Genomic DNA, 26,477 nt, shown 5'->3' on the forward strand with positions numbered 1-26,477 from the left:
CCTCAGCCAGGGGGCTCTGGGCCAGAGCCAGGCTGGCTGCTGGGGCTCCCGGGGGTGGTGCCCCGCCTCATGAGAAGCAGGGGCCCATCCTTGTCCGGCCCTGGGTGGGCACTGCTTGCCACCACACGGTTACTTTCCAGGGGCTGGACTTAGCACCTGGGCAGCCCGGGTCTGTCCCAGAAGGGTGTGTGGCAGCAGGGACGTCCTCCCCGTGCGGCTCTGCTCAGCTGACGCAGGGCCCGGGACACTGCAGCCCCCCTGATGGCCAGGCTGGGCAGGTGGGAGGACCTGTGGGGGCATCTGGACGTTGGGCTGAGCCAGGCTCTGGCTGGACTTCTTGAGGCCTCCTGGGTGTCCGTGCTGGGCTCCCCTTGCACCAGGCAGGCCAGCGCCGCTCCCCCACCAGGAAGCAGGGGACGGAGGGTAGTCGGGCCGAGGGAAGCCACACAAAGGTGGCCGTGGCCTGCTGAGCTGTGTAGGAGTGTCGGCTGCGGAGTGCAGGGCCAGACCGTGGTGGGGTTGAGGCAGGGGGACCCTTGTGGGGGGGGTGTCGGGGTTAATGGAGACCCCCTGCGGGGCCACCGGGGGCGCTGAGGCTGGCTGCCGGTTGGGGCACAGACCCGACCCGGCCAAAGCAGCAGCTGGGAGCCACTGCCACATGGCTGGGGTGACACGTGTGTGGGTCACTGGGGGGCCTGGAATGCTGCAGGAGTGGTCACGGCCCCACGCAAGAGTGTGCACAGTCCAGGATGGGGTCGGCCGCCTTCCGAGGCTGGCTCCCAGGTGACTGAGCAAAGCCCCGTCCAGCACATGCACGGGCAGCAGTCCTGCGACGATGCGGCGGCCGTGGCTCTGGCACACACCCTGCGGGAAGGTTAAGCACTCAGCCCTCCCAGGGCCTAGCCCAGCGAGGCACCCGCCAAGAACACGGCTCTGGGCTCGGCATCGGATCGGCTCCATCAGGCCCAAGAGCCCTTGACGGACCTCCGTGGCTGCCGCCTCCAGTCCCGAGTGTGGTGCAGCCCGGCCCATCTGTCCCGGGTGCAGTGGGCGGGTGCACAGGACGACCTTCCCTGACAGCCACGCTGGCGGGGTGGGGTGCAGCGACGCAGGAAGCCACACGACGTCCGGCCTAGGGGCTCCAGCAGTGAGCGAGGGCAAGAGCCTGCTCCCGGCCGCCCCGGGGAAGGGCTCACAAGGCCGCTCTCTGCGCAAGCACACGGCATGGTCTGACGTCACTCCAGCCTCTATTCGGTGCGCGCCCCGAGCCCCCGCTGACCTGCCGGAGATGCGGGCGCGGATTTACATCTATACATATATGTGCATATATATATATAAAAGATTATTTCACAGTTAAATATATTCCAATACGAGTGTCTCACTGGACAACAGTTGCGTCTCCCACCACGAACACGGCAGCATTAAAGACCCCAGCGCCGTAAGTGCCACTCTCACGCCTGGGCGCGCCTGGCTCCGAGTCCCGGGCACGACAGCAACTTCTGATCTGAACGTGGTTTCCCTGCTGAAGTCGAAATACATTCCCGACAAGCGACGAGCAGAACAGCCGGCAAGGCAGGGCCTCACTCGGCCGGGACCTCGTACTTGAAGATGACGCTGAAGAGCCGGCCGCCCAGCCGCTCGGCCAGCCAGGAGTTCTTGAGCACGGCCAGCTTGAGGCTCTCGCAGCGCAGGGCCGCGTAGTAGTTGGTGTGCACGGCGCGGCCCATGCCCTCGATGACCACTAGGTCTGCGCCTCGCTCCCGAACCAGCATGGCCAGCCCCTTGTCCAGGCGGCTTCGGGGAGGAAGGGGCCGGTGAGGCGGGGGTGGTGGGGCCTCGCCCCTGCACCGAGCTGCCCCCGGGGGACACCACACCCTGCGTCCCCACCGTCCCCACAAGGGCAGCGACTGGCAAGAATGCCTGGGGCCCCCAGACCTCTGCTACGTCCCTGGGCTGAAATCACCGTCTCCCCCACTGCAAACTGGGCCCGATGCCGCCTCTCTATGTGGGACTGATGAAATCCCCCTTCCTGGTTGACAGCAGGGGAGGAGGTCAGCCCCAAGAATCATTCCAGCCCCGGGCCGGCTCCTGATGGCCAGGTTCTCATGCTCTAGGATCCTCAGGGCCGACCCAGGCGTCTGAGCCGGGGGGCCCGGGGGCATCTGCTCCTCCACCAGACAAGGTACACCCAGCCCACGGTGCAGCCAACGGGTCCCGAGCCCCCTGGCCCAGGCCCCCAGCCTGCCGGGGGCGGGCGTGTGGCTGCCTCGGGTACCTGAGGTCCAGACACGGGGAGCTGGAGCCCGTCTGCATCAGCAGCAGCCTCTCCTCTCTGAGCGCCGAGCTGCCGAGCACAAGGGGTCAGTTGACGCCCAGACACGCCCACCGTGCCCCCCCTCTCCGGGCAGGACCCCCGGGCTCCCGGCCAGCTTACTGGACGACGGGGTCCATGGCCGCGATGCGCTCGGCCACGATGAGGGACTCGCAGTAGGTCACGTCATTCAAGGCGGGTCCCGAGTTGCACGCCAAGATGACCTGCGGCAGGATGCCCCGAGCTTTGTAGGGACCTTGGCCACAGCCCAGCACCGAGCCAGCCTCTGCTCGCCTGCCCACCCGGGGCTGCCGGCGGAGCAGCACAACCCCCGATGACCTCTCACTGCTCGGTGGCCTCCAGGAGGGCCGGCTCCCGGGTCGGGATGAAGACGGCCCCAGAACACTGCGGTCAGGCTGACCCAAGGTCCGTGGTGTGACGAGGCTCACCCGAACCTACCTGCCCCACACAGAGGCCACGACGGCGCCAACCCCACTGCGAGTGGTGGGCCCAGGGCAGGGGTCCCGCCGCGGCCTGGACGCTCACCTCCGTCCCTCTAGAGAGAAGCTCCCTGACAAAGGGGAAGACTCCCAAAATGACGTCTATTCCACTGTTATCTGCGAAAATTAAGGCACATTTGTGAGGGGGCCCCTGTAAGACAAAACCAGGACGTTCAGTCGGGAACAGCGCGTCCAAGCGTTGCAGACAGCTCCGTGCTCCACACTCCCCGCAGGCCGAGGCCGAGGGCTGCTGGCTCCCATGGGCGCTGGGGTGCTGGGGGGGCAGGGCGCCTGTGCCTCTTCCAGAACTGTGGCCCCAATGACCTCGGAGCCGCGGCCACTGACCTAACCGTAGAGCCTGCGGGAGTCAGGCTAGAGCAGGGGGCAGGGAGCTCAGACCCCCAGCTCAGCGTCCAGGGGAGCGGGCTGCGACGTAAGACTCCAGGAGGGCCCTTAGCGCACTGCCCCGGGGCAGCCCCGCGCCACCTCCCGCGGCCCTCCCTGCCTCCCGGGCCTCGAGGGTGCGGCCTGGCGCCGGGGGCAGGGGCGGGGCCGCCGTGTGTACCTTCAGCCTCTGAAGCCACTTGCTGTAGGAGTCCACGAGCCACGGCCGCTCTGTGGGACACGGGCGCGGTCAGCCACACCGTCCCCCGCAGGCATCCCCACCACCACCCGCGCAGCCGTGCCCTCGCTAGCTCCCTCCCCTGCAGGGCGAGCTCCAGCGCAGGCCCGGAGCCCTGGGTGCCCCTACCTTGTAGCTTCATCTTCGCCTCCTCAAAGCCAAACTGGGGGTCAGATTCAAGGACGCTGCGTGGGGAAGAACAAGTCACGAAAAACCCCACACCTCAGCTTACAGCATTCACTGGAGAGCCCAGATGAAGCCTTTCCCGAACCGGCCGAGCGTGCTAGGATCGGCAGCGGGGAGTCTTACAGGCCCTGGAGCAGCGGCAGTCTGGGCAACCCCCGCTCCAGAACACGGGCCGGGGGTGGGGGGGAGGGGTCCCGAGTGCATGGCAGCCTCTGGCAAGGCCCTCAGTCAGCGCCAGCCTCACGTGGCACCTGCCCCAATGTGCCACCCAAAGGGACAGAGAGTGACAAGGGTGAGCGGGAGGGGGGCGGAAGGCTCTTCTCAATGTGGACCCAGCAAGGGCCAGGACAGGACACCAGGCGGGGGACAGAGCGCCCAGCAAAGGGAGAGGCTTGCTCTGTGGTGGGCGGGCTAGCTGGCAAGGCCCAGGGCCGGGCTGGGGTGCCACTGCCTCAGGGCCCCTGGGAACTCTTACAGCACTCCCAGACCGAGAGCCCAGGCCCGGGTGCTCAGGGGGCCCGGGGCGTGCCTTCCCACAGGAGTCCACAGGCTCCTTCGAAAGCACCTCCTTCGCCCAATTTCAAACATCAAGTTTTGTTTGCTTCCTCCTCCATCGTGCTAAGCCTGGGTTTGGGTTTCTACGTCTGAAAACGTCAGCCCCCAAATCCACACCCCAGCTCTCCGCGTGCCTGCTCTAAATGGGCTCTGGGCAGCAGGGCCGGGAGAGCCGCCAGTCATTCCCGGGGCCACTCACGCCCCCAGCTACGCCCAGGGCACCGGGACCCCATCCCCCCATCCCCCCACTGCCACTCCTCGGGGGCCAAGCTGGGCCACCGCATGTGGCCGAGGGGGACAGGACGGGCCGTGGCCCTGAGCCCGAACCAGAGTGAGCAGGCAGGGGCAGGGCTGAAGCGTGGAAGGGCCGTGAAGGCTGCGGGCACCTACTCAGAGACAGCTTTCGCTCCCCAGTCGAAGACGTTCCCCGCCAGCAAACCTTTCACCAGGGCCAGCTGCCTCTCCTCCCAGCCCAAGGCGTCCAGACAGCGGATCACCCTCGGGAAACACTTTAGTGCGACCCCGTTTTCCTTCTGCTTGACCTGTGGGGAGAGGAGAGGCGCTGGTCAGGAGCGAAGGCGTGGCCCTGCCTCCCTCGGGCCCTCGGCAGACAAGGCAGAGCGACGGCGCCCTGCTGGGGACGTGACCACAAACCCACCCTGAGGGGACAGAACGTCCAGCGCTCTGTCACAGGAGCTCACGCAAACCAGGATGTGAGCGCGTGCTGACAGGGAACAGTGCGGCTGCGGGCAGGACTCGGGTGGCGCCCGGGCCCACGCACACTTAAACCTCACAAGGGGGGCCCCAGTGTGGTCGTGCTGTGGCCCCGCAGGACAGAGAAGGGCCACGGCGCAGGACTCAGACCCTCACCGCGCCCAGCACCCCATCACCAGACGCTCCGTCCAAGGGCAGGGGAGGCGGGAACAGGGTGCAGCGCTGGCTCTGAACCGGGCCGCCATCCCCAGGCACACGCCACCTGGGCAGAATGGCCCGAGGAGGAGGGTGGCGCCTCTCGGCCAGCTGCTGCGCTCTGGCTGGCTTGTTGCCTGCGAGGGCAGGACTGGCGTCCACAAACGCCAACTTTGAGAGAATAAGCCAACCCCACCAGGCCAGACACGGGCGACGCCTCCAACCCTCGGCTTGTTAGCAGGCCACCCCACACTCGTGGGAAGCAGGCCAGGTCGCGTCCCTGCTCCCTGCTGCCTGTGCCCCCTCGCGGGTGCCAACCCAGCACGGTTAGGCAGCACTCACTTTGGAGTAGGGGTCTGGGAAGTTGAACTCATTCAGACAGTGCTCCCTCGTGTCCAAGAGGCTGCGCACGGTCAGGGTCCCGTAAGCACTGGGGAAGAGGCGGGAGAAGGGCAGCTCAGGGGTCGACGGCCAAGCATGCGGCCCACCGTCACCTCTGCCCCCGAGGGCGTCTCCGCGGGGCCGGGCCACCACGGGAGCATCAGGCAAAGCAGCAGAGCGGCCCAGAGCGCGTGGGGGCAGAGGGATGGGCAGTGGCACACGGCAGCCCCGGGGGTGGCTATCGGGAGCCCGGCCCGCAGGCGGAGTGCACTTTCCCCGCAGAGGCGGCCGCCCGCACGGCTGCGCCCGGGGCCTCGGGACACTCACAAGGGCTGGTGCCGCAGCGTCTGCAGTTTGCCCCAGTACTTCTGCCGGAACTTCTCCGCCCTCTCCGTGGCGTCCACTGAGCCTGGCTGGCTGGCCACAGCACGCTTCACCACCTGCCGAGCACAGGGCACTCAGCACAGCCCTGGCCTCGGCCCGGCCAGGGCCGTGGTCTGGGCACATCCCCATGCACAGGGCCATGGCTACTGGCGGTGTCCCGGTGGCTTTCCCCTGCGGGGTGGGAACGGGGTCACCGCTAGCCGCCAGCCCAGGCTTGGAACCACATGGCCCAGGACGAGCTCTGGCCGTGCCGGCGGGACGGGTGGCTCAGGACCATCCTCGAAGGCTGCGCAGGGTCCGCGGCTGGGGGTCCTCACTCTGAGGACAGAGCCCAGGGACCTGCAAGGCTTGAGGAGAGATGCTTGCTCCCCGGGGGCCGTGAAGGCCTGAGACGCGACCCACCAGAGCCTGGAGTCCAAGTGCAGGTGCCCCGACGCTGCACACATCGTGTGCCTTTGAAGAAATGCTGTCACCAGCACGGATTCGGCATGCTTGTGAGAGACGGGCCTCGCGGGAGCACGCCCCCACGTGCGGACCCAATAAACCCCTGGGGTCCCGTTTACATCTGAGGAATAGGAATCACCCCTCAAACTCCAACGCACACCCCACGGCCACTGGAGCACACCCCCTCCTCCTTCACCACCTGTCGCTTGCGCCTCGGGAGCCCTAGGTTTCCAGAGACGCCTGTCCCTCGTCCCCAGGGGCGCCCGGCCCGCCCCAAGCCCTCACCCCATCCAGGGCCTCCTCGAAGCAGGTGAGCCAGTACTTGCGGGCCAGGGCGTCGTCCGTCAGGTCGACCGTGTCGGGCACATAGGAAGATGGGTCCAGGAGGAGTGGCAGGTTGACCCAGCCGGTCCATCTCCAGCAAGTCAAACTGGGAGGGCGAGAGACGGTGTATGCGTCGGCTGGGTGGTTCCAGAAGACTGAAACCCCTCGTGCGAGTCTTAGAACTTAGGACCGGATGAGGCCGCAGCGGACAAGCCGTTCTTCCCGGACCCCGTGCACCTTCCTTGCAGCCCTTCCCGGCCTCGGCACCCAGAGCCAGGCTCCCCGGATCCCGAGTCTGCCCAGTCGCACAGAGGCCACCTTCCTCCCACGTGTGCAGCTTCCCCCCAGAGGCTCTGCCGGTATTCCTGCCAAACGGTGGCCCTGTGGCCGGGGGCTCCCGCACCAGCGTGTGCCCCTCTCCCCCCAACACGGGCTGCACTTCCAGACCCTGTTCCTCCTGCTCCGGGCTCCGCAGGCGTGGCCCCCACTCACTGCCCAGCAGGCACTAGTTTTGTGACTCCCATGGTACAGTGCCCATGGCAAGGCTGCGGGGACTCCCTGGAGCGGGCAGTCCAGGCCCCCACACTGGCTCCTTCCTCTCCACAGCACGGGTGCCCATCACACAGCCTGGGACTGAAACCAGCCGGGGAGGCTGTGCCGAGGGGGTGGGCCCCGTCATGCCTGTCGTGCTACCTGTGACCGCCAGCACTGGGCACGCGCTCCAGTTGCTCCAGAAGGAGCGGTCACTCGGCTAGCTGGTGTTTTAAGTTCTACGTTGTTAGGACGAAGCTGGTGTGTGCGCCAGCCCCGGTCCTCGCGACCTGCTCACACCTCCCTCGGCGCATGCCCGGTGGCCCTCTCCCTGCTCTCTAGGGAAGGGCCAGCCACGCCGCCGTGCACCCCACGTGGCCCTTGTCCGCCGGTGGCGCTGATCGGCAGGCTCGGCGGTGAGAAGCTGGTGTGCTCCGCGCGTGGCGTCTGCACAGGAGCTGCCACCTGGGGGACACGCTGGCTTTCGGGATGCCCCAAATGACGGGAAGCTCAGCCAGGAGATGGCTGGTACATTCCCAGGCAATGCAGGAAAGTGGATGGTCACCATGTCTGGGGCCTCAGCCCGGTCTTCAGGAGCTCCCCCGCTACCTGCCAAGCAGTTCAAACCTTAGCTTTGCCTCTGTCGGCTCCACGCACCCCGTGTGCAGTGGGGCCTCCGCCCGCCTCACAGGCCACACGCAGACCCAGCGCGACGGGTGCGTGAGGCGCAGAGTGCGGGCGGGGAACGAGCCGGCACACACCGCAGCTCTGACACACGCCTTCCCTGCTCACGTATCCATCTGGCCTTACGATCCTAAGGTAGGAATCCACAAATCAGAAGTCGGGGATCAAAGATGCAGAGACGCTTTGCGTGTCAGTCACCTGCTCCGGCCAGGCCCGGGGCGAGGGGCCGTGGAGGGAGTTCTCCCCGGGGCAGTCATGACTGAATCACGCACAGCCGCAAGATGCTTACGCCAACTAGGAAGAGAATCTGCGTCTATAACCGAAAGTCAGCTCTGCATCTGAAAAGCCAGCAGGCTGGTCCTGAAGGAGGCTCGTGTGCCCGGACTAGCTGCCTGGACTCGTCCAGCGGGTTCTCCAGCCCAGTGCCGAGCTCTGCTAGGTGCTCAGAGACTTACAACAGTAACATGCCACTTGGGGGGACGTCCTCAGCCAGCCTGTGATTTCCCCAGGACGGGCAGGGTGGCAGCGTCCTGTGTCTAGCTGACACTGGTCCTGGTGGGAGACCCTGTATGCCCGGAGGAGCCCTGCTCAGTCACGTGGGCGTCTCCCCAGCTGGGCATTGAGGAATGGGCAGGAAACTTCCAGGACAACAGACTCTGTCCTTCTGTCCGGTTTGAAACCATCAGGCAGGGAATATGATCTAAGGGAAGGGGCCTGGGCTGGTGCCTGAGGCTCTGGGTTTAACCCTGACCCTGCTGCCAGTGACGTCACAATCCTGGGGAAGCGCATCCCGTGCTCTCCCCGCAAACACGGGGACTGGACTGCACGGTCTTGGGGCTCCCGTGGAACGTTTGGAAAACACAGAAATGCTAAGAGCCTGAGGAGGGAAGAAGCAAGCGCCCATGCTTCTCTGCTGCCTTGATGTCCACAGTCGGTCAGTGGCCAGTCTGCACCCGGAGAGGGGGTGTCAGAACCTGACCCCAGCAAGGGCCCCGCACTTACGGTGCCGCTCCTCGCCCGCTGCGTCGGGCAGAGCTCCGGGGATGAGCTCATCAGCCCAGAGCTGCCTGCGTAGTTCTCTCCCCAGCTGTACTGGTTAGGGTCTGGACGGGGGAAAACCAGGGGTCACCCCAGGGGTACCACGTTGTGCCCACACCCCAGGACAGCCCGACCGCCACGGAAGGTCCCCTGCAGCACCAAGGGAGCCTGGGGCTCTCTCCCTCGTGGTCTCTCTCCCTAGTGCTGAAACCCCGTGAACCCCCGTAAAATGATTACTTGGACCTTTCCAAGCTTCTTAGAGCTGCCTGCCCCGCCCTTTCCAATCACACCCTCCAAGCGTCCTTCAAAGAGGGCAGGCTGCCCAGGCATGTTCCCTTGCCCTTGTCACCCACAGGCCACCCCTCCCCCCGCCGTAGTCAGTCACGCGGCACACAACTGACCCCTCGGAAGAGCTGCTGCAGAGGGCTAGCTGCCCCCCCCGCCGACTATTTCAGAGGGAAACTGAAGGTGGTGGGCCAGCGTCTCCCTGGGAAGGTTAGAGACCCACTCGCACGGCCTCCGCGGCTTCTCACTCCCCCTGTGCCCTGCACTGCCCAGACATAACACCGCCGCGGCCGCTCGACTCACTGTCTTGTTCTGCTCCTTTAAGAAACGCTCCGATGGCTCCCAGGTAGCCTTCATGTCTCAGGAACAGGGCCTGGACTTCCCCCTGCCAGGCAAAACCCCACCTGAGCTGGCCTCTCCCTCACACGAGGTGAAGTCTGGGCGGTTCTAAACCAAGCCATCACAGACGGCCTCTCTCTACGCGGCAGAGGCTTCCGGAAAAGTCTGCAATGCACTTGTCAACGAAACCGCATTCAGCGCAGAAGTTAAAAGCTTGTCATTTGGAGAAATCTGAGGGTGAGTAACTTCTTCCACAAAACAGCACCCACCCAGTCCCCCCACCTGCAGGCCCGGCCCAGAGCGGTCCCGCGGAGCAAGTCTCAAAGCTCAGCTCGTCCATGGGGGAGACCGCCCGCAGCGTGCTCTCTGCTGGCATCGTGCCCAACTCCAGGACGGCCACGGCGCCCGGGAGCAGGGCGCTGGAGCCACCAGACGAAAGGGGCAGGGGCCCGAGAAGAGCTGGCGGGGGGCCCCCCTCGCCCCCCCGGCCGCCGGCTCCGAAGCGCCCCTGGCGAGCACCCGGGAGGAGCGCCGCGGGCAGCGGAGGCGGGGGCGGGGCGGGGGGCGGAGCTCGGTCACCTTGGAGAAGAAGTTGATGCTGTAGGTGATGGTGCGCATGGTGACCGGGTGGCCCCGGATGAAGAAGCCGCCGAAGTACACGCGGTCCAGGCGGTGGAGCCGGGCGTGCAGGCAGGCGAGCTGCCCGATGTCGTTGCTGATCATGTGCAGCAGGCTCTTGGCCATGTCCTCCTTGCAGAACTCTGCGGGCACAGGCAGGCGCTGCCGGGCGAGGCCGGGCGCGGGGCCGCCAGCGCGCGGGGGGCGTGGGGGGCAGGTACCTCTGTCGGCCGTGGCCGACTTCCCGAAGCTGCTGGCGATGAGGTTGCCGCTCAGCCCCAGGGTCTGGTGCGCCCCGCCGTAGACGTCCTGCACCAGCATGTCCACGTTGGCGTGCTGGCCCTTGGAGGCCAAGTGCAGCAGCTCGTCGAACTTCTGTGGGGACGGGGCGGACGCGAGTGCGTGCGCTGCTGGCATCCCTTCAGCCCGCGGAGCAGTCCGCGGCGGGCGGGGTCCAGAGGCCCTCCCGCTCGCCCTCCCGCCACCCGGGACCGAAGCGGGGAGGAGGTAGGCGGGGCTCCGCGGCCGCCCCCCGCCCCCCACCCCAGGCGAGACCGGCGGCTCGGACAGCCGTCCTGGGGCAACCGAGAAACACCGCCAGGATGAGGCCTGGGGAGGAGCCGCTTCCCCAGCCACCCCGCCAGCGCCAGCCTCGGGGCTCATGGCCACCAACCCTCTCCTGAGAAGTCTGGGACACGGACTTTGAGCAGAGCCAGCGCTGGGATACCTTTGTTTTGGTGAGCAGAGCCCCGAGTCCCCAGAAGGTGCCACCTCCGATGGAGCTGCCACCGATCCACTCAAACCTGTCCTCGGTCTCCACCTGGGGTGCGGCAAGGGCGGGCGAGTGAGCGGGTGGGCCCGGGGCGTGGTGGCTCAGGGCGTCCGCACACACGGGGAACACCATTCCTGAGGGCCGAGTCTGGGCCGCCGCCTTCCCCCAGACAGCCCACACGGGCGCCCCCCCGCGGCCGCACGCCCGCGATGCCAGAGCCGGCGGGAGTCACCCCGCTCTGTGCCCCAGTGGCCTGGCCTGCCCCAACAGACGGCAGGTACCCTGGTGATCCCTACCCGGCAACCACGCAGGGCCCTGCGAGGTGCACCTCACCTTCACAATCGAGACTCCAGAACCGATGTTGACCAGCAGGTACGGGAAAATGTTGGGGTGATTGGTCTGGAATCGAAACTCGGGGTCGGAATCTTTCTGATACACGAAGGCCTCGTGTGGGATGTTCTTCAGCACGAAGTTGCAGCCTTTAATCAAACACGTCATCACGTCCTCCTTGTCCACTCTGCAAGGGACGGAGCCTGGCCACTGAAAACGGCACGGGCCACCGAAAGCACCTGTGCCGTGGCACGTGACTCGGGCTTGTCGGGCCCCAGGGTCCCTCCTGGATGCGCTGCTCCTGGCCGGGCCGTCACGCATGGCTCTCAAACACGCAACTGACACGGCAACTCATGCCGACCCCTTCCCCTCCACCCTGCAAACGGCTTCGGACGGGCCAGCCACACGCACCTGAAGACCCAGCCCTCCGCTGCGGTGCGCGGCCCCTGTCTCGGTCCCCATGCGGGCTAAGCCGTCAGGAACCTCTGCCCCAGCAGCACAGGGAGCGCTGCTGCAGGAGCAGGGCCCCCTTCCCTCCTTGCCGGCCCCTCAGGCCTTCCTAGGCTTTGGCCACCAGAAGCCTCCTGCCAGCCCACCCAGAGTCTAGTCCCAGAGCAGGTCGAGTGTGGCCACTTCAGAGCCCGACCCTGAGGCCAGCGGTCCCTGCGCCCTCCAGCCCGTGGCCCCCGCTGACCTCAGCCGCAGCTTCTCTTCGATGAGATCCTTGAACTTGTAGGCCCCGCCCCCGGTCGCCTGGATGACCTTCGTCTCCGTGTTGACGAGGTGGTCTTTGATGAAGTCCAAGCAGGCTTCTATGTAGGTGTTCTCGAACTTGACAAAGTGCAGTCTGGCAGTGACCTCCTCCTGGACGGAGATCTCGTAGGGGGGCTCGTGGTCTTGCTCTGTGTCCTGGGGATACAGGGTGGGGTCTGCATGCTGCCCTCGGGGAGGGGAAGATGTGGAGATGAGGGCCCTGAACACGCACAACTCTCTGGGCTGCGTCCAGGTGGGAGGCGGAGCCGGTGGAGGGGTGGGGAGAGACCGCGCGTCCCAAGGAGTCGGTTCAGGTGCTCCCGCCAGGGTCCCGGATGGAAGGGGGTCTGAGTGAGGGAGCAGGGAGGGATTTGAGTACTAGGAACGTCCAGGAAGCTAAGCTGATGTGGGGGGGGGGCAAAGAGAAAATGAGAGCCCCCTGCGGCCTGGGGCAGCCCCTCACCTGCCAACCCAGCCCACCAGGCGGCTCACCTTGCCTGAGTAGTCGAAGGACCGCACTCTGGCAACTTTGTGCTGCACGGTGGAGTAGTAGGCCAGCTTGGTCAGCGAGCCCCCTGCGGGGGAGACACAGACGGAGCGAATTCAGGGGCAGGATGGGAGGGACTGAGGCTCTTCCGTGCACACGGTCTCCTCTGCCACACTGGGTCCTGTGCATACGGCGCTCGGTGTAACTTGAACCTAAAACTCTGTGGGGCACCAACCAGAGGAAGGGAATCAACTGTGAGACCCAAACACTCTGCTGTCTTTGAGAAAGCCTGCTCCATCGCTGGCCCCAGACCACACTGGGCTTGAGCCTGTCCATTTCCCCTCCGCATCAAGTCCTAGAGGAGAAAGGAAAGCGTCCTGTTTCCAGGAGGCCTCAGTGATCATTAGTGGTTCAGAAAAATTCTGTTTCAAACTCTCATCTTGAAAATGACTCAAAGGAAGAAGCTGGCAAGTGCACCGTTTCCACTGACGAGCACTCCTGACCGGCCGTGCTAACAAGGGGGAAGCAATAAAAGGAGTATTTTCCCGGAGTGGACCGGCGGACGAGGGGGCTGCTTCACCAGGAACATTTGAGCTGCCCACCCTCTCACAGCTCTGGGCTGGGAGGCCACACAGGCGGCAGCAGGGTCTCCTCCCCCTGGCCAGCCTTGTGAACGCCCCGGGGAAGCCCAGCTTCCATCAGGAAGCAGAAGAGGCCTTTCTTTGCCTGAACCACGTCTCAGGACCACTTAAAAAGACGTGCCGAGCAGTCACTTCCATCTGCAGAGTGAGGTGGCAGGTGTGTCTGTGCGCAACTCCGCGATGATGGGGAAGGGGAGCAGAAGACTCGGCAGAACGGCTCTGAGACCCACCCGGTTCTCGCGGGCTGGCCCAGGGGAGGCAGAGCCCCGTTTGACGGGAGGCTGAAGCTAATCTCTCGCAGTTGCTTTGTGACACGATCCCAAGGAAACGTAAGAGAAACACCCTCGGCAGGAAACATCCAAGGGCTGAGGCTCGGCCAGGTAAGAGAAATCTGCTGCCAGGAGCCAGTGTTGGGAGCCCGCCCTCCAGAGCCACCCGCCCGCCAGCAGCGTGACCAGGGCCTCCGGGCTGCGACCTGCCCTTGGTGAGCCCTGCTCGGTACGCCCGGGCACAGGCTTACTCTCATCCCTAGACCATGGGCTTAAGAGGCAGAACTTGGTCTTAAGCCTCCTTATCCGCCCTCCCTGCCCCCAATCCCATCCTGGCCCGGAGTGTCCTTCACTCTGAACTGTTTCCTAAAAAGACAAGCAACGCGAAGGGATGAAGATATACTTTGAGAAACTTTTCAAAGTTACTATAAACGCCACCCCCGCCCCGGTCACGGAAATCCAGTTTCAGGGTGTGTGTTCTTTTTTTTTTTTTTTTAAGATTTTATTTATTTATTTGACGGAGAAAGAGACAGCCAGCGAGAGAGGGAACACAGGCAGGGGGAGTGGGAGAGAAGAAGCAGGCTCCCAGCGGAGGAGCCTGATGTGAGGCTCGATCCCATGAACGCCGGGATTACGTCCTGAGCTGAAGGCAGACGCTTAACGACTGCGCCACCCAGGTGCCCCCAGGTTGTGTGTTCTTTACGTGAGCTTTAAATCACAAGCCGAATACGAGGTTTTGGGGTTTGTGGGAGCTACGCTGGGAGGCAAGTCGGTGTCTGTGTGCCACACCACGCACCCCACATGGGGCAACGCCATTAGCCCAGACTCGTCTGCCTGCAACCTCCGGGGAGGGAACAGTCAGGGGTCTGGGAGGTGAGTGGGGACATGCGGAGCAGGGCGGTCAGCCGGAACCGTAGTGAGCTCACAGAGCAGAACGGCAGGGGCCCCGGGAGAGCAGGAGAGCTCATCTGTTCTCAGGCTCCCTTGGATTTAATGAATCAACCCAGCCCCAGCCACAGGCCCTGGCATGTCACATCTAAGAGGTGCAGTGACCAGGCTGGTGAATGCATACAGCCCTGTGCTCTCTGGTGGACGCCAAGGCCTCTGACCGAGAGCAGCCTTCCCGTGTCCCTTCTCCAGCCCCTGAGCCAAGACCTCCCCGCCTGTCCAGACCTATGGGGCCTGGCACAGGGCCGTCCTCTCTTCCACCTTCTGGGCCTGTCCTTCCACTTTGGGCACCAAGGGGGACAGGATACCCCAGTCTGTGTTGACAGACAGAATATCCCCGGTGGTTTCAAAGTGGGGAATCCACTCAGCTGACATGAGTGTCCGAGACAGGAAAAGGCCTGCCAAGAACACAGAGCAGCTGAGCTTTCCTGGATCAAGAGGCTTGGGTGAGGGAAGAGGAAATGGGAGAAGCCTGTTTTTAAAGCAGACTGTTGACAGGCGCAGTGACTGGTGCATTCAGGGCTGAGGACTCACACCCAACAGTGACCTCCCACCAGCCTGGGAACGAACACAAGGTCTGTCCTTTGTAACAATGAACGTGTCCTTTGGAGAAACACAGACGTGGGACCCAGACCCAGGGGAACCTTCAAAGAGGGGAAATGAATGCTGACACTAAAAATATCCCTTCGAGCGTCCTTGTGCCCGGGAACCCCGCCTGGGCTTGGCGCCGGGACCCCCTGGAGCCGGGGCACGGCTTCCTGGACTGCCTGCACTCTGTGGCTACAAGCTGGCCCCTGGGGGCCACACAGAACATCTAACGTAAACCCCGTGTCAAGCCAATTTTCAGCTGCTCTTCAGAAATGCCAAGTGCCGACTCATCCCAAGGAGCAGCACCCCAAGTGTAAGTGCAGCAAAACCAAGTCTGGCCCTCGGAGCACACCCCCGACCGGGCCATGGTCACATGGAGGCATAGGCAGGTCTCAGAAGATGCACAGAGCATGGCCCTGAGGGGCCTCCTGGGAGGCCTGGCTGTGGAGGACCCCCTCAGCTGGGCCTCTAAGCTTGCCCTCGCCAGCCCAACATGCAATCGAGCATGAAGTTTTATCAGGTCCCACGCTCATTCTGCGCCCTGTTCCACACGGGGTCGTTCTCACACCTGCCACCAGGTCAGTGCCCCCCAGCACCGCCCCTCACAACCCCAGGGTCTGCAAAGTGTGAACGCAGGATCCAGCCCACCTTTCCATGGCCCCCACCTCCCTGGAGGACGCCCTCCCCCACCCAAGCCCCAGATACTAAAGTGACTCTCCAGAACAGGGGAGTGGAGACAGCATCACATGCATGCGGCTGCAAGGGGATGCCAGGTCCGCCGGGACGTCCCAACTTGTTCCAGGAGAGGAGCACACTTGTCCACCTTCAACAGGTCAGGCGTCTCACACGTGGCTGGGGCTGCCCTGCTGGGACCACGTGCAAACGCCTACACCTGGCTGTTGGCAGGCGCAAGCAAACTGAGGCCCCGGCAGGTGTGTGTGGGGGGCAGGTGTGCAAGGCCACCCTGGCCTGCTCCGGGAGCCTCATGCCGCAGGGCACAGCCTTCCATCCCCTGTGTGGACACGGGCAGAGCAGCCGAGTGCCAATGCTGACCAGATTCCAGGGTCACCTGGCCGCTGACGGCTGGTGACCTTAAACAACTTAGTTCACCTCTCTGCCCTTAGCGTCCTCATCTGTGAAAGGGGGCTGCTGGGAGGTGTCGGGCCAGTGCGGGATAAGGGTCTGGGGCGGGACTGGTGCAGGAAGGTCAGGCAGAGGCTGGGCGGGGCCCTGGGGGCACCCCTGCGGGACGCGCGGCACAGAAAAGCTTTTGAAGGCTGCCAGCAAGGGCCCAATGTCCACATCCAGGTCTTCCAAACTCCCGCCAAATGTCAGTCGTCCAGAAACAGAGGCTGCAGCGGGAGGGCTTAGGGCTGGGCCCTGGGGGGCAGCTCGCCGAGGGTTCCCGCAGCCGGACCCCTGGACGCCGCCCGCCGTCGGCGCGGCCCCACACCGCGGGCCCCGCGCCCCTCTCGTGGCCCGCACAGGCCCGCCCGGCTGCCGACCCTACGGAGGTGGACGACCGAGGGGCCGCCCGGCCGCCTCTCCGCGCGGGACTACGAGGCCCGGCATGCCTCGCTCTGGCCGCGCGGCGCCTGCCGGGAGCGGTAGTCCGACCGCCACGGCGAACATGGGCGCCAGCGGGCCGCGGACTACAAGGTCCGACAAGCTGTGCGCGCCGGCGGCCCGCGCCCCGCCCTTCGTCCTTGCCACCGCCCCCGGCCCGCCGGCTCCGCCGCCGGCGCCCACGCCCGCCGCGCGCCGCCCAGCTCCCGGCGCCCGCCCGCGGCTACCTATGTCAATGGCGAAGCGCTTGGCGTTCTCCAGGTTGCGGAAGATCTCGTCGGGGGGCAGCGTGATGCTCTTGTCCAAGCTGTCCCCGCTGCTCCCGCTGCCGCTTGCTCCACACTCCGCCATTTTGAATGTGCCCGGCCAGCCTAATCATCTATGGAGATATATGCGCATATATTTGACTGCTAAACGCCTTCCGCGCATACATTATGCTAATGAGGTACCCGGGCCCGCCCCTCCCCACCCGCGCCTGTGGTCCAGGCAGCTGGAGGGCCACTGGGCTTGCCCGCGCGGTGGTCCCTGAGGCCGTTGGCCCAACTCAAAACGTCTGGACTGTCGTCTTTGTTGCTCTTTCAGCGAGCTGGACAGATGCTGACGTCCAGCACTCTGAGCTAGTGCAGAGGAGGCAACTGGGGCTCTAAAGACCTGCCTCTTTTCAGTGAGTGCAGCTGTAATAAGGCGCGTGTGACCCACTAGCCCGGCTCTCCAGGAACGAAGGATTGTGGGTTGCAAAAGGCCCATGCAAAATGGGGGTATCGGGGACCCTGCTGTCCAGGCGCCCCCTGTGCAGGGTGGAGGGTGCACCTGCATGCAGCTGGGGAAGACCCTCACTCTGATGGTGAGGTCTGCAGAGAATGCAGCGGAAAGCAGGGCAGCCTGCCTGGAGGAGGCTGCCTTTTGGCAAAACAGGGAGTCTATGGGAGTTTGCAGGGAACTAGCCAAAACAATTCCTGAAGCTGGAGCAGGGCACAGATGGTGGTGGGACAGGCACAGTCGCTGGGAAGCTTCTGATGGCCAGGAGACCCTTGAGGGATGTGTCTCCCTCAGGGGCACTGGGCACTTTAGGAAAGAGCCCAGACAGTGTTGGTGGCAGACCGAGGGTCCCTAAGGTGGGTTTGGCAGCTGATTCCCAGGTGACCCTGGGCTGAGGACCTCAGCCTCTGTTGAGCATGTCACCAGCCGCCTGGCAAGGCCTCCAGAGACAGGCCTGTGGAGCAGCAGAAACTCACTCCAGGGGTGATCAGGGGAGGGGGCCATGAGCTTCAGCCTTGGAGAGGCAGCCTTGCGAATATCTTCGAAGGAGTGGGTGCGCTGGGTGGGGAGGCCTGGGGTGGGAGAGTGTGGAGGGTCTGCTCGCAGAGGATGCAGGCCTGGAGCATCGAGGACCCTGGGCCATGCGAGGCTGCGGGCCTAGCTAGGAGGCACGCCCCCCTCCCGTTCATTGACACGCCTGCCCCACATGCAGTAAGTGTGTGGGAGGAAGGGGAAGCCTTGTAGCAAGGCCGGGCTGGCCTGGAGAGGGCGCCTTGGATTCCCCTCAGAGTGGGCAGAAAGGGATTTCAGAGGTCAGTGGGGAGAGGTGCCAAAGAGGAAGGACGGCCAGGCTGGGCCCTTGTCTCTGAAGACAAGCGAAAGCCTTTTGGTCCCACGCGCTGCTCCTTCCACTCCCCGTGGGTGGATTTGTCCCTTAGGGAGCCTGGGCCCTTTTAGGCTCTTGTAGACACAAGCAACATCCAGTAGCCTGCCTAAGAATAGGTGCCCTTTCCGAGGCGAGGGACTGTCCTTGGCGGGTTCATCACCAGCACTGCCTTTTTCGGTCCTGGCGAGCAGTGGGCCTGCAGGGAGGGGAGGGTAGCTGCCTATGGACTAGCCAAGCAGGTGCTCCCAGGAGCTCATCCAGGGACAGGGGCTGCTGGCCGTGGGGAAGGCCAGGGTGGAGACAAACACCTTTTCCTGTGTGTGTGGCCCAGCCAAACCCCTTTTGCTGCAGAGAGAGGCCCCACTGCAAGTTGTGGTCTTTGCATCCCCCACAGCTGAACAGAGCTGGAAGACCCTATAGCTGTCACGTTACTTCTCCCCGCCACCACCGGCAGGGAGCTAGTGAGAGGCCCGGGACAGAAACCCGTCTCCCACTGCATCCCCTCCTGCTGCACACAGGGCTATGGGTCCTACGGGGCCTGTTCTCCTTCCAGCCTGCCTGAGCCCTGCTTGCCTGCCTCCTGGCCACATTCCCTCCTTCCCTCTGCCAGGACCAGCCCTTCTTCCTTGTCCAGAGGGTCACCGGCAGAGACACCTTGTGGTGTCAGGTATCATGATAGCGTGTGCCCCCCTCTGCCCGTGCAGACCCCCCGCCCAGCAGCTGCCAAGAACACACGTACAGCGCAAGGGACAGACCCGAGGGCTGCTTAGTCAAGTTTTATTGGAAGTCTCCAGAGCCAGCCCGTGGGCTCCCACGTGACCCACGGTTCAAATTCCGAGTACAAAGTCATGCCCGCATGCACCCACCCACACACAGGGATCCTTTGAGGATCATGGTGGAGACCCCCACCCTCCCCACAAAGCCCACTATGAGCCCCAGCTAGACCCCAAGTGCATGCAGGGGCCTTTCGGCCACGGCTCTGCGTGGTCCTTCTGTGCCCATCCAGGCTGACACGCTTTCCTATGAGGATACACCTTGAGTTCCGCCTTCACAAAAGGCAAATGTGCCCACGGCACGGCCCACCCGCCAGGCCCCCTGGCCCAGCAGCGGCAGGCCCGGAAGAAAGTCCTCTACACGTGGAGGCACCGGCTGACCGAGCCCCTGACACCTACAAATATCATAGAACCCCGGGCGGCGGGGACTTCCCAGAAGTCACTTGCTGAAATGCAAACACAGAACAACCCCGTGGAGTCAGACACTTGGCAGAAGGTGGGCCCTGATTGTCCTAAGTGACAAGGACTCTGCAAGCACATTCTCTTGAGAATGACCCTCCTGCTGGCCCGCCAGCCTGGAGAGAGAGCCTTCTGCAGAAGGGGGCCTGTCCAAGCCCCAGGAGGGACGGATGGAGGGCCAGAGGAACAGGCTGGCTGGCCCTTCGGTCCTTGGGGTGGCCACCCGCAAGTGCTGCGGGGTCACCAGGGCCGCCAGAGGCCGCAGGTGGGCTGGCGCGCGGCAACTGCGGTGGCCTTGGCGGGGGTGAGCACGGGCGGGGCCGCGGGGCCGGTGGCCTTGGGTTCCTTGGCGGGGGCGGGGGGCGCGGCGGAGGGACGCTGGAAGTGGTAGAGCAGTTTCATCTGCGTGTCGCTGGCCGCGTGCAGCGTCAGGAACTGCACGGCCTCCTGCAGGCACCAGGAGTAGCCCTCGCTGTAGTCCTGATGCAGGCTTTTGGGGCCGGTGGCCGCGGCGAAAGCTGCGGGGAGACGCGCGCGGTGATTGGTGGGGGCGGGGCACGGGACGGGGAGGCGGGGGCGGGGGCGCGGCCGGCGGCTCACCTTTGCTGTGCTTCAGGTAGCTGACGGCCATCTCCAGGATGTCTGCCTTCTCCAGCTTGGAGTTGGGCTGGTGCCGCGCGAACTCCTGCTCCAGCAGCAGCTTCAGCTGCTCGATGCTGCTGTTGATGCGGTCGCGGCGCATCTTCTCCACCACGGGCTTGCGGAGCTGCGGGGGACACGGGCGTCAGCCGGCGGCCGGGGCGCTGGGGGCGCGGGGGCGCGGGGGGGGGGCGGACGGCGCACTTACTCGGTTTTTCTCTTTGGGGCTGAGCAGCTCCACGGCCACGGTGCTGGGGGCCATGCCTGGCGCAGAGAGGCGGCTGGCGAGCGGGGAGTGGCGGGCGGCGGGCCGGCCGGCCCTATATAGGCGCGGCGGCGGGCAGGCGCCTGGGGCCCGGGCGCAGCGGCCGTTCCCACACTCGGCGGCCAATGGCCTGGCGGGCCGCACAAAGGCGCCGGCCCATTAGCGCACGCTGAATTGCCTGTGAATTGGCGCGGGCACAATGGGCGCTCCCTGAGGAGCAGGTGGGCCGCTCCGCACAATGTCCGGGCTGTGGGAACGCGCTCGCCCTCATTAGCATCCCGGGGCCTGATGCTGGGAGCCCCGCGCCTCAATATGCTGCCTTTTCCCAGGCCTCGGGGATGGGGGGGGAGCAGGAAAGAGTGGTGTCCCTCCCCGGCCCCTCTCTCCTCTCTCCTCCCCCTCCCCCGGGGACTCCCTGCCGCTGGCTGGCAGAGGCTGGGTGGGGCAAAGCTTTCCGGTGAATTAGTGCAGCGGCGTCCAGTGGTTTGGGCACCCTCCCTGACAAGGACCTGTTGCCCCCCAGGGCGCATGGAATGGAGGAGGCTACACTCTTCCTGTGCACAGGTGGAAGGGGAAGAGGGACCCAAGCTCTTAGGATCAGAACTGCTGGCCTAGGTGATAAGTCCCAGGCTGTCACCTGGGCCATGTGACTTCTCCAGAGCTAGAAAAGGGGGGGGGGCATGCTTCCCTGGCTCAGCTCAGGGAAGCTTCAGGGGAGCAGAACAACTGAAGCGCCCGGCATGGAGCCTGGCACCTAGGCACTCCCCCCAGGGTCTGCTGCACCCCATCTTCTGGGAGCAGCTTATCAGGCAGTAGCATCTGGGGGGCTCTGCACCAGCAGGTGCTCCTCGGGGTCCCGCCCAACCCCATCTGGTAGGAGTCGGGGAGCACAGGAGAGCGCATGGCTCCAAGGGTATGCGTGACGCACACGCATGGTCCTTACACATGCAAGACGTGGGGGGATGCTTCTGCTGCACGCTGCCCCATGCCCAGCCTGGTGGGCACTTCTAGGGTTTGCTTTCCTCGGGCAATTTGCCAGTGGGTGGGGAGGAAGGGTGCCAGGTGGCAGGCATGAGGGTCAGAGCAGGACAGGCCTGGAGCCCACACGGATGCTGCATGAGCTCAGACAGCCCCCTAGGGCTTCACTGGGAGAACTGATAATCCTGGTGTCTGGCCAGCCAAGCCAAGGTCCGGCAGCTGCTTTGGGGCCACCAGCCCGACCCTGGTTCTCTGGGAACCCCCCTCTGCCCAGAGCAGTCATCTTCCTCTGATTTCCAGTTATCCTGCAGGGACTGAGGGGGAGGGGCTGGGGCTTCCTCCTGGGGCAGGGCAGGCCCCAGCCAGGTTCCAGGGGCAGGCAGGTCCTCTGTCCTGGGAGCTGACAGGTGGCATCAGGGCATATTAGCTGGAGTTTGAATCCAGGAGCTTGTCCAGGTGCGACTAGAGATTGCAGGGCTTTAACAAGGGTGCAGTCAGATCTTCCCCCTCCTGGGGTCTTGGCAGTGACCCACAGCTATGACTGGCTTGCTTGGTGGACCTGCTCCAGAAACCCCCCTCCCCCTCCCCCACCCCCAAAGTATACAAGGAGCCTTTGGTTTCCCAGCAATGGGCCCAGCCGGGAAGCATGCAGGATGGTATCCTGACAGCCAGAGAAGGCGTGGCTCGGAGCCAGCTCAGGACTGCCCCATGGGCCAGCTGGTCACCCACTGGGGTGGGTTAGGCTGGGGAGCTCCCAGAGTAGAACCTTCAGGTGACTGGAGGGGGAGGGTAGGGAGCCCTTGTTCACCCCTATGGTAGCTTCTCCTCCTCCTCCTCCCTCCTAACAGCACTTCTCTTGAAGGGGACAGAGGCCCTGGGCTGGCTGTGGAAGGCGGGTAACCCTGAGGGCTGGGGCAGCCTCACCCCACCCTGGGGCTCCTCTCTGAGCAGATGGGACCCTACTCCAGATATGACTCTAGTTTGATGCAAAAGGCAGGGGACACCCAAGCAAGCTGGGAATGGTCAAGCTGCAGCCACGTGCTCCCCCCTCTGCTCCGCGGCCCTGGACATGGACCGTGACTAGCAGCTTTGATGTGGGCTGGCAGGTCCTGCAGGCTGCGAGGGGGACCCAGTGAGGCTCAGTGGGGCCATTTTTTGCAGCCCAAATAGGGTTCATGCTGGTTAGTTGGCATATTTTGGTGTGTACCTTGCCTGCTTATGCACTCCCTGGGGGTGGGCTAGGGTGGGGAGGGACAGGATGACTTTGTCACCCGTGTCTCCATTGCCCACACCCTACCAGCCAGGGACTCAGCACCAAGAAAGTGCTTAGCTACGGGCTGAGGGAGGGTAGGGGCAGGGAGCAAACCCCAAGCCCACCCTGGCCCTGGCCACAGCCTCCGCTGGTTAGACACGGGTCCAAGCCCACATGTGCCCTAAGTGTCTGGCTGCTAGCCGTGGGGGTCCCAGGGCCCTGACCACAAGTGAGGGCAGTCCTCAGGCCAAGCCCTTCTGCTCCCCGCCTCACCCCCCTCCCCTGCGTCGGAGGGGCAGTTGGCTAGGGCTTGTGTCCTGCCCTCACCCCCCTCTCCCAAGCTGGCTCTTGGTCCAAGTGAGACACGTGCAGGAGATGTGGTCCAGCTCCCACCACCCCCCAGCTGCCCACCCACCCACAGTGGGCCTGGGTGGCCTGCCTGAGGTGAGGGTGGCGAGTGGGCTGTGGCGGGGAGGGGGAGCTGCCTCCTTCTTCCCTCCTCCCCCTGAACTGGAGCAGCTTTGGTCCATTTTTCAGTTGTGGGAGATATGAAATGAACGGTGTTAGATCCCAGCTAGGCCGGATGAGAGCCTTGCTCCCTCCCTGCGTGCGGGCCAGATGGCAGCTCTGCGGCCTCCAAGGCACACGCCTGGCCTTTGTGGGCCGTTTAACACTATGAATGGGGCCAAAGTGTGGGAAACTCCTTGGGCTCCTGGCTCACACCACTCGAGGGGGCTGGCCCACCAGGCCTGGGGGAGGGGGCTGCGGATGGGCGGGTTGAGGGAGGGCTGAAACCCGCTCCAGGCTGGTGGGCTTTGCGCAGAAGGGCCCGGCAATGCAGGGGATGGTCAGATCCTCTGCCTTGGCGGCCCCCAGCAGATGGGGAGGGGGGTCCTTTCTCCAGCTGGGGCTTTGAGGAGGAGGGAGAGTTTGTCCTGCCCCCCACCCTGGAGAGCTCAGGAAGTCTGGGGTGAGGTGAGGTAGAAACAGCCAGTGAGGACAGATGCCTTGCTGTGAATGTGGGGAGCTCCCCTAGTTGGGCATGATTATGCTAGAATTCAGGAATCTCGGACCATAACCCATTTCTTTTTTTTTTTTTTAAGATTTTATTTTTTATTTATTTGACGGAGATAGAGACAGCCAGCAAAAGAGGGAACACAAGCAGGGGGAGTGGGAGAGGAAGAAGCAGGCTCACAGCAGAGGAGCCTGATGTGGGGCTCGATCCCATAACGCTGGGATCACGCCCTGAGCCGAAGGCAGACACTCAACCGCTGTGCCACCCAGGCGCCCCCATAACCCATTTCTAAATGACCCCCCCTCCCCCTCCCAGGCTGACTGCAAGGCCGGTGGCTCCGTGGGGGGTGGGGGGTGGGTAGGGCCCCAGGAGGCCAGAGGAGGGCTCCTTGCAGGGAAAGTGAAACAATGCGGCCGCCATGGGAGCGCTGTGGGGTTCCCCAGAAATCAAGCGGGGAGCCACCACCTGGTCCAGAAGCTCCTCTTCTGGGTATAGGCCCCGAAGACCTGGACGCAGGGGCTGAGAGAGCTGTGTGCTCCCCGCGTTCACGCAGCGGGGGGTGGACGATCGTGCAGAATGGGGTCCCTCCATACGATGGACTGTTCTCTAGCTTAGAAAGGAAGAGCATGGACGGACCTCAAGGACTTTGTGCTCAGTGAAATAAGCCAGTCCCCGAAGGACAGATCCTGCAGGACTCCCCGTACACGCGGTACCTGCGGAGTCAGATCTGTGGAGACAGAAAGTGGCGGGGGGAGGGGGGGCAGAGCGTCAGTCTGGGGAGATGGAACGTTCTGGAAACGGATGGTGGGAGCAGGCGCACCATGGTGTGAATGTGCTTCACGCTCCTGAGTCACACACTTAGCGGTTACAACCACGAATTTTATGTTAGGCGTATTTTATGATATATAGAGAGATTTTTAAAGAAGGCCAACTGTTTGCCCAGTGAGTGCCCAGGCAACGGCCGCGCCCTCACGAGGAGATGTGCCTTGGGGTGGCGCCCAGCTCCGTCCCGCCGCACCCTGTCTCCTGGGTGACTCTTGATAACTGGAGGTCAGAGGTCAGGTGTGAGATGTCCCTCCAACACAGAGACACCTGCGCCGGCCCCAGGATCCTGCGCCTTCCGCATCGGCCAGGCCTGGCGACAGACCATGTGCGAAGTCTCCCTGGCGGCTCCGGAACGTGTGCTGGCGGCGGCGAGTGTGCACGCCGTGTCTGAGGTCACCGTGTGGCTGCAGCCTGACCCCACCGCTCTCCTGGGCGCGGCCCGTCTCCACGCGCCCCGTCTGCACGGCCATCTGGAAGCCGGTTTAAAAAGTGGCTGGAGGGCAGGGCAATGCCCTGAGGGACCCCCGCGCCGGCCCTCCCTCTGGAACCTGGGTGCCACTCGGGTCGTCCCGTCCGCGCCCGGGCTGCAGGTGAGGTACACGCACTGCCTTTGTCGCCACGAAGGCTCAGTGTGGGAGCTGGCGCCTGCGTGGCCCCACTCCGCTCAGGGGTGCCCTGGGGGCAGTGCCCCCTCCCCGCCTTAGCTCCCTGTGCGCCCTGTCCCGCACCAAAGAATTGGATACAGAGATGGGGGCTCTTGCTCCTCCCAGGCCCCACTGGGGGCAGCCTCCCCTTGCAGGGGCAGCAGACACCTGGGCCCACGGGGCTGAGGGGGTACTGAGGCCTGGCCCCTTCCCAGGGGTGGAGGGGGGCTGGAGGAGGGCTGAAATGGGGGCTGGGGAGACCCTCACAGGTAGGGGGTAATGTTGAGGGGTGTACATCCAAGACAGGCCAACACTCTGGCCAGGACACCCACTTGACGTTGGCAGAGAAGTAGAGGGCGGCTCCCCAATGCCGACAGGTTGGGGGCAGACTTCTGGTTCCTATTCACTGTGTCTGTATTTTCCGGGTTCTCCTGGGGGAGCGGGTACTAGGACCACCGTGATTTCTAAAAGGGTGTGTGCATGGCTCGGCCTGGCCTCTTGGGGAGGGCTGAGGCGCTGGTGTTTTTCAGAAGAGCTGTGGGTTTGGGGAATGGAGGGGAAGACAGGGGTGCCCAGGAAGGGCTTCCTGGAGGAGGAAATGGCTGAGGGGGTCCTTGGAGGGATAGTGGGTATGTTCCAGAGGAGGAATCACAGACACTGCCAGGCAAAGAGAAAGGTGGGATCTGGGCTTGGCGGGGGGGAGCCAGTGTCTCCAAGTCTGGCTGGAAGAGGCTCCCCTGCCTACCTGCCTGTGCGTGCTCACCCCTGCGTGTGCACCTGTGCGTGCGTGCGTGTGTGCCCCGGGCTCCCTGGCCCCTCGGCGTGGCACCTTCCCCTTGGCGGGTCAGTGTGTGGACACAGCTCAGATGTCCCAGCTAGGTCACTCCTTCCCAGCCCTGTCCTGCTGCCCAGCTGTTAGAGTTCCCCGAGTGGAAGAATGTTCCAGTGGGGCTGAGCACGGCTCTGTGCCTCCTGGTCGGGAACAGGTGGGCCTTGGCCCTGGGGGGACTGTGGGGGGAAAGGCCCTATCAGCAGCTCGTCTCCTGCACTGTCTGGGGGGGTCAGTGCCCTGCCCTTTGTGACGTTCCCATAGCCTGTCCAGTTCTGCACACAGCCCCCACAGTGTCTGGGGTCCCAACTGTCCCACCCACACAGGCACATGTGCTCCCTGCAAGTGGTCTCCCTGCTCATTTCAGTAGCACCCTGGGGGGAGCCGGGCGTGGGGCTGGGGTGCAGCTGGAGCCCTGGAGGTTGCTCTCTGAGCATGTTCACCGTGGGCACTGGGGGTGGGTACAGGGGGCAAGTCTAGGCGGAGGCACTGCTCTTGGCTTTCTGTTGGACACATGCTGGTCCTTTCTGTGCCTCAGTTTACCTACGTACAGTGGGCTTTCCCTGCCAAGACCACCTGATAGAGGCACTGGTTCTAGGTTGCTGGAGATGACCAAAGGTGAGCGAGCGGGGCACTGCTGAGAGGGGAATAGTGCCCACCCCACGTGGCCCCCTTGGCCCCTGTCCCA

The 26,477-nt window shown here is 64.3% G+C and overlaps 2 protein-coding genes across 2 annotated transcripts; both read right to left on the reverse strand.

Moving 5' to 3' along the window:
* Positions 1-1,342: 1,342 nt before the first annotated feature.
* PANK4 (pantothenate kinase 4 (inactive)) lies at positions 1,343-16,843 on the reverse strand. Its single transcript, XM_040645662.1, is given in 20 exon segments — positions 1,343-1,794; positions 2,276-2,344; positions 2,435-2,535; positions 2,858-2,962; positions 3,377-3,426; positions 3,563-3,618; positions 4,565-4,716; positions 5,426-5,513; positions 5,792-5,904; positions 6,578-6,695; positions 6,697-6,722; positions 8,834-8,934; positions 9,458-9,539; positions 10,073-10,254; positions 10,333-10,486; positions 10,839-10,931; positions 11,217-11,400; positions 11,908-12,122; positions 12,459-12,541; positions 16,693-16,843. Coding segments are annotated over 20 exon segments (2,310 nt in total). The 5' UTR covers positions 16,817-16,843; the 3' UTR covers positions 1,343-1,580.
* Positions 16,844-18,584: 1,741 nt separating this feature from the next.
* Positions 18,585-20,255, reverse strand: HES5 (hes family bHLH transcription factor 5). The gene is made up of 3 exons (XM_040619353.1): positions 20,190-20,255; positions 19,943-20,108; positions 18,585-19,860 (listed from the first exon to the last, which is right to left on the reverse strand). The coding sequence occupies exons 1-3, from the start codon at positions 20,241-20,243 to the stop codon at positions 19,583-19,585; spliced, it is 498 nt and encodes a 165-aa protein (XP_040475287.1). The 5' UTR covers positions 20,244-20,255; the 3' UTR covers positions 18,585-19,582.
* Positions 20,256-26,477: the final 6,222 nt, after the last annotated feature.

Source organism: Ursus maritimus, unplaced genomic scaffold (genome assembly GCF_017311325.1).
Source record: "Ursus maritimus isolate PB19 unplaced genomic scaffold, ASM1731132v1 scaffold_32, whole genome shotgun sequence".
Taxonomy (NCBI): domain Eukaryota; kingdom Metazoa; phylum Chordata; class Mammalia; order Carnivora; family Ursidae; genus Ursus; species Ursus maritimus.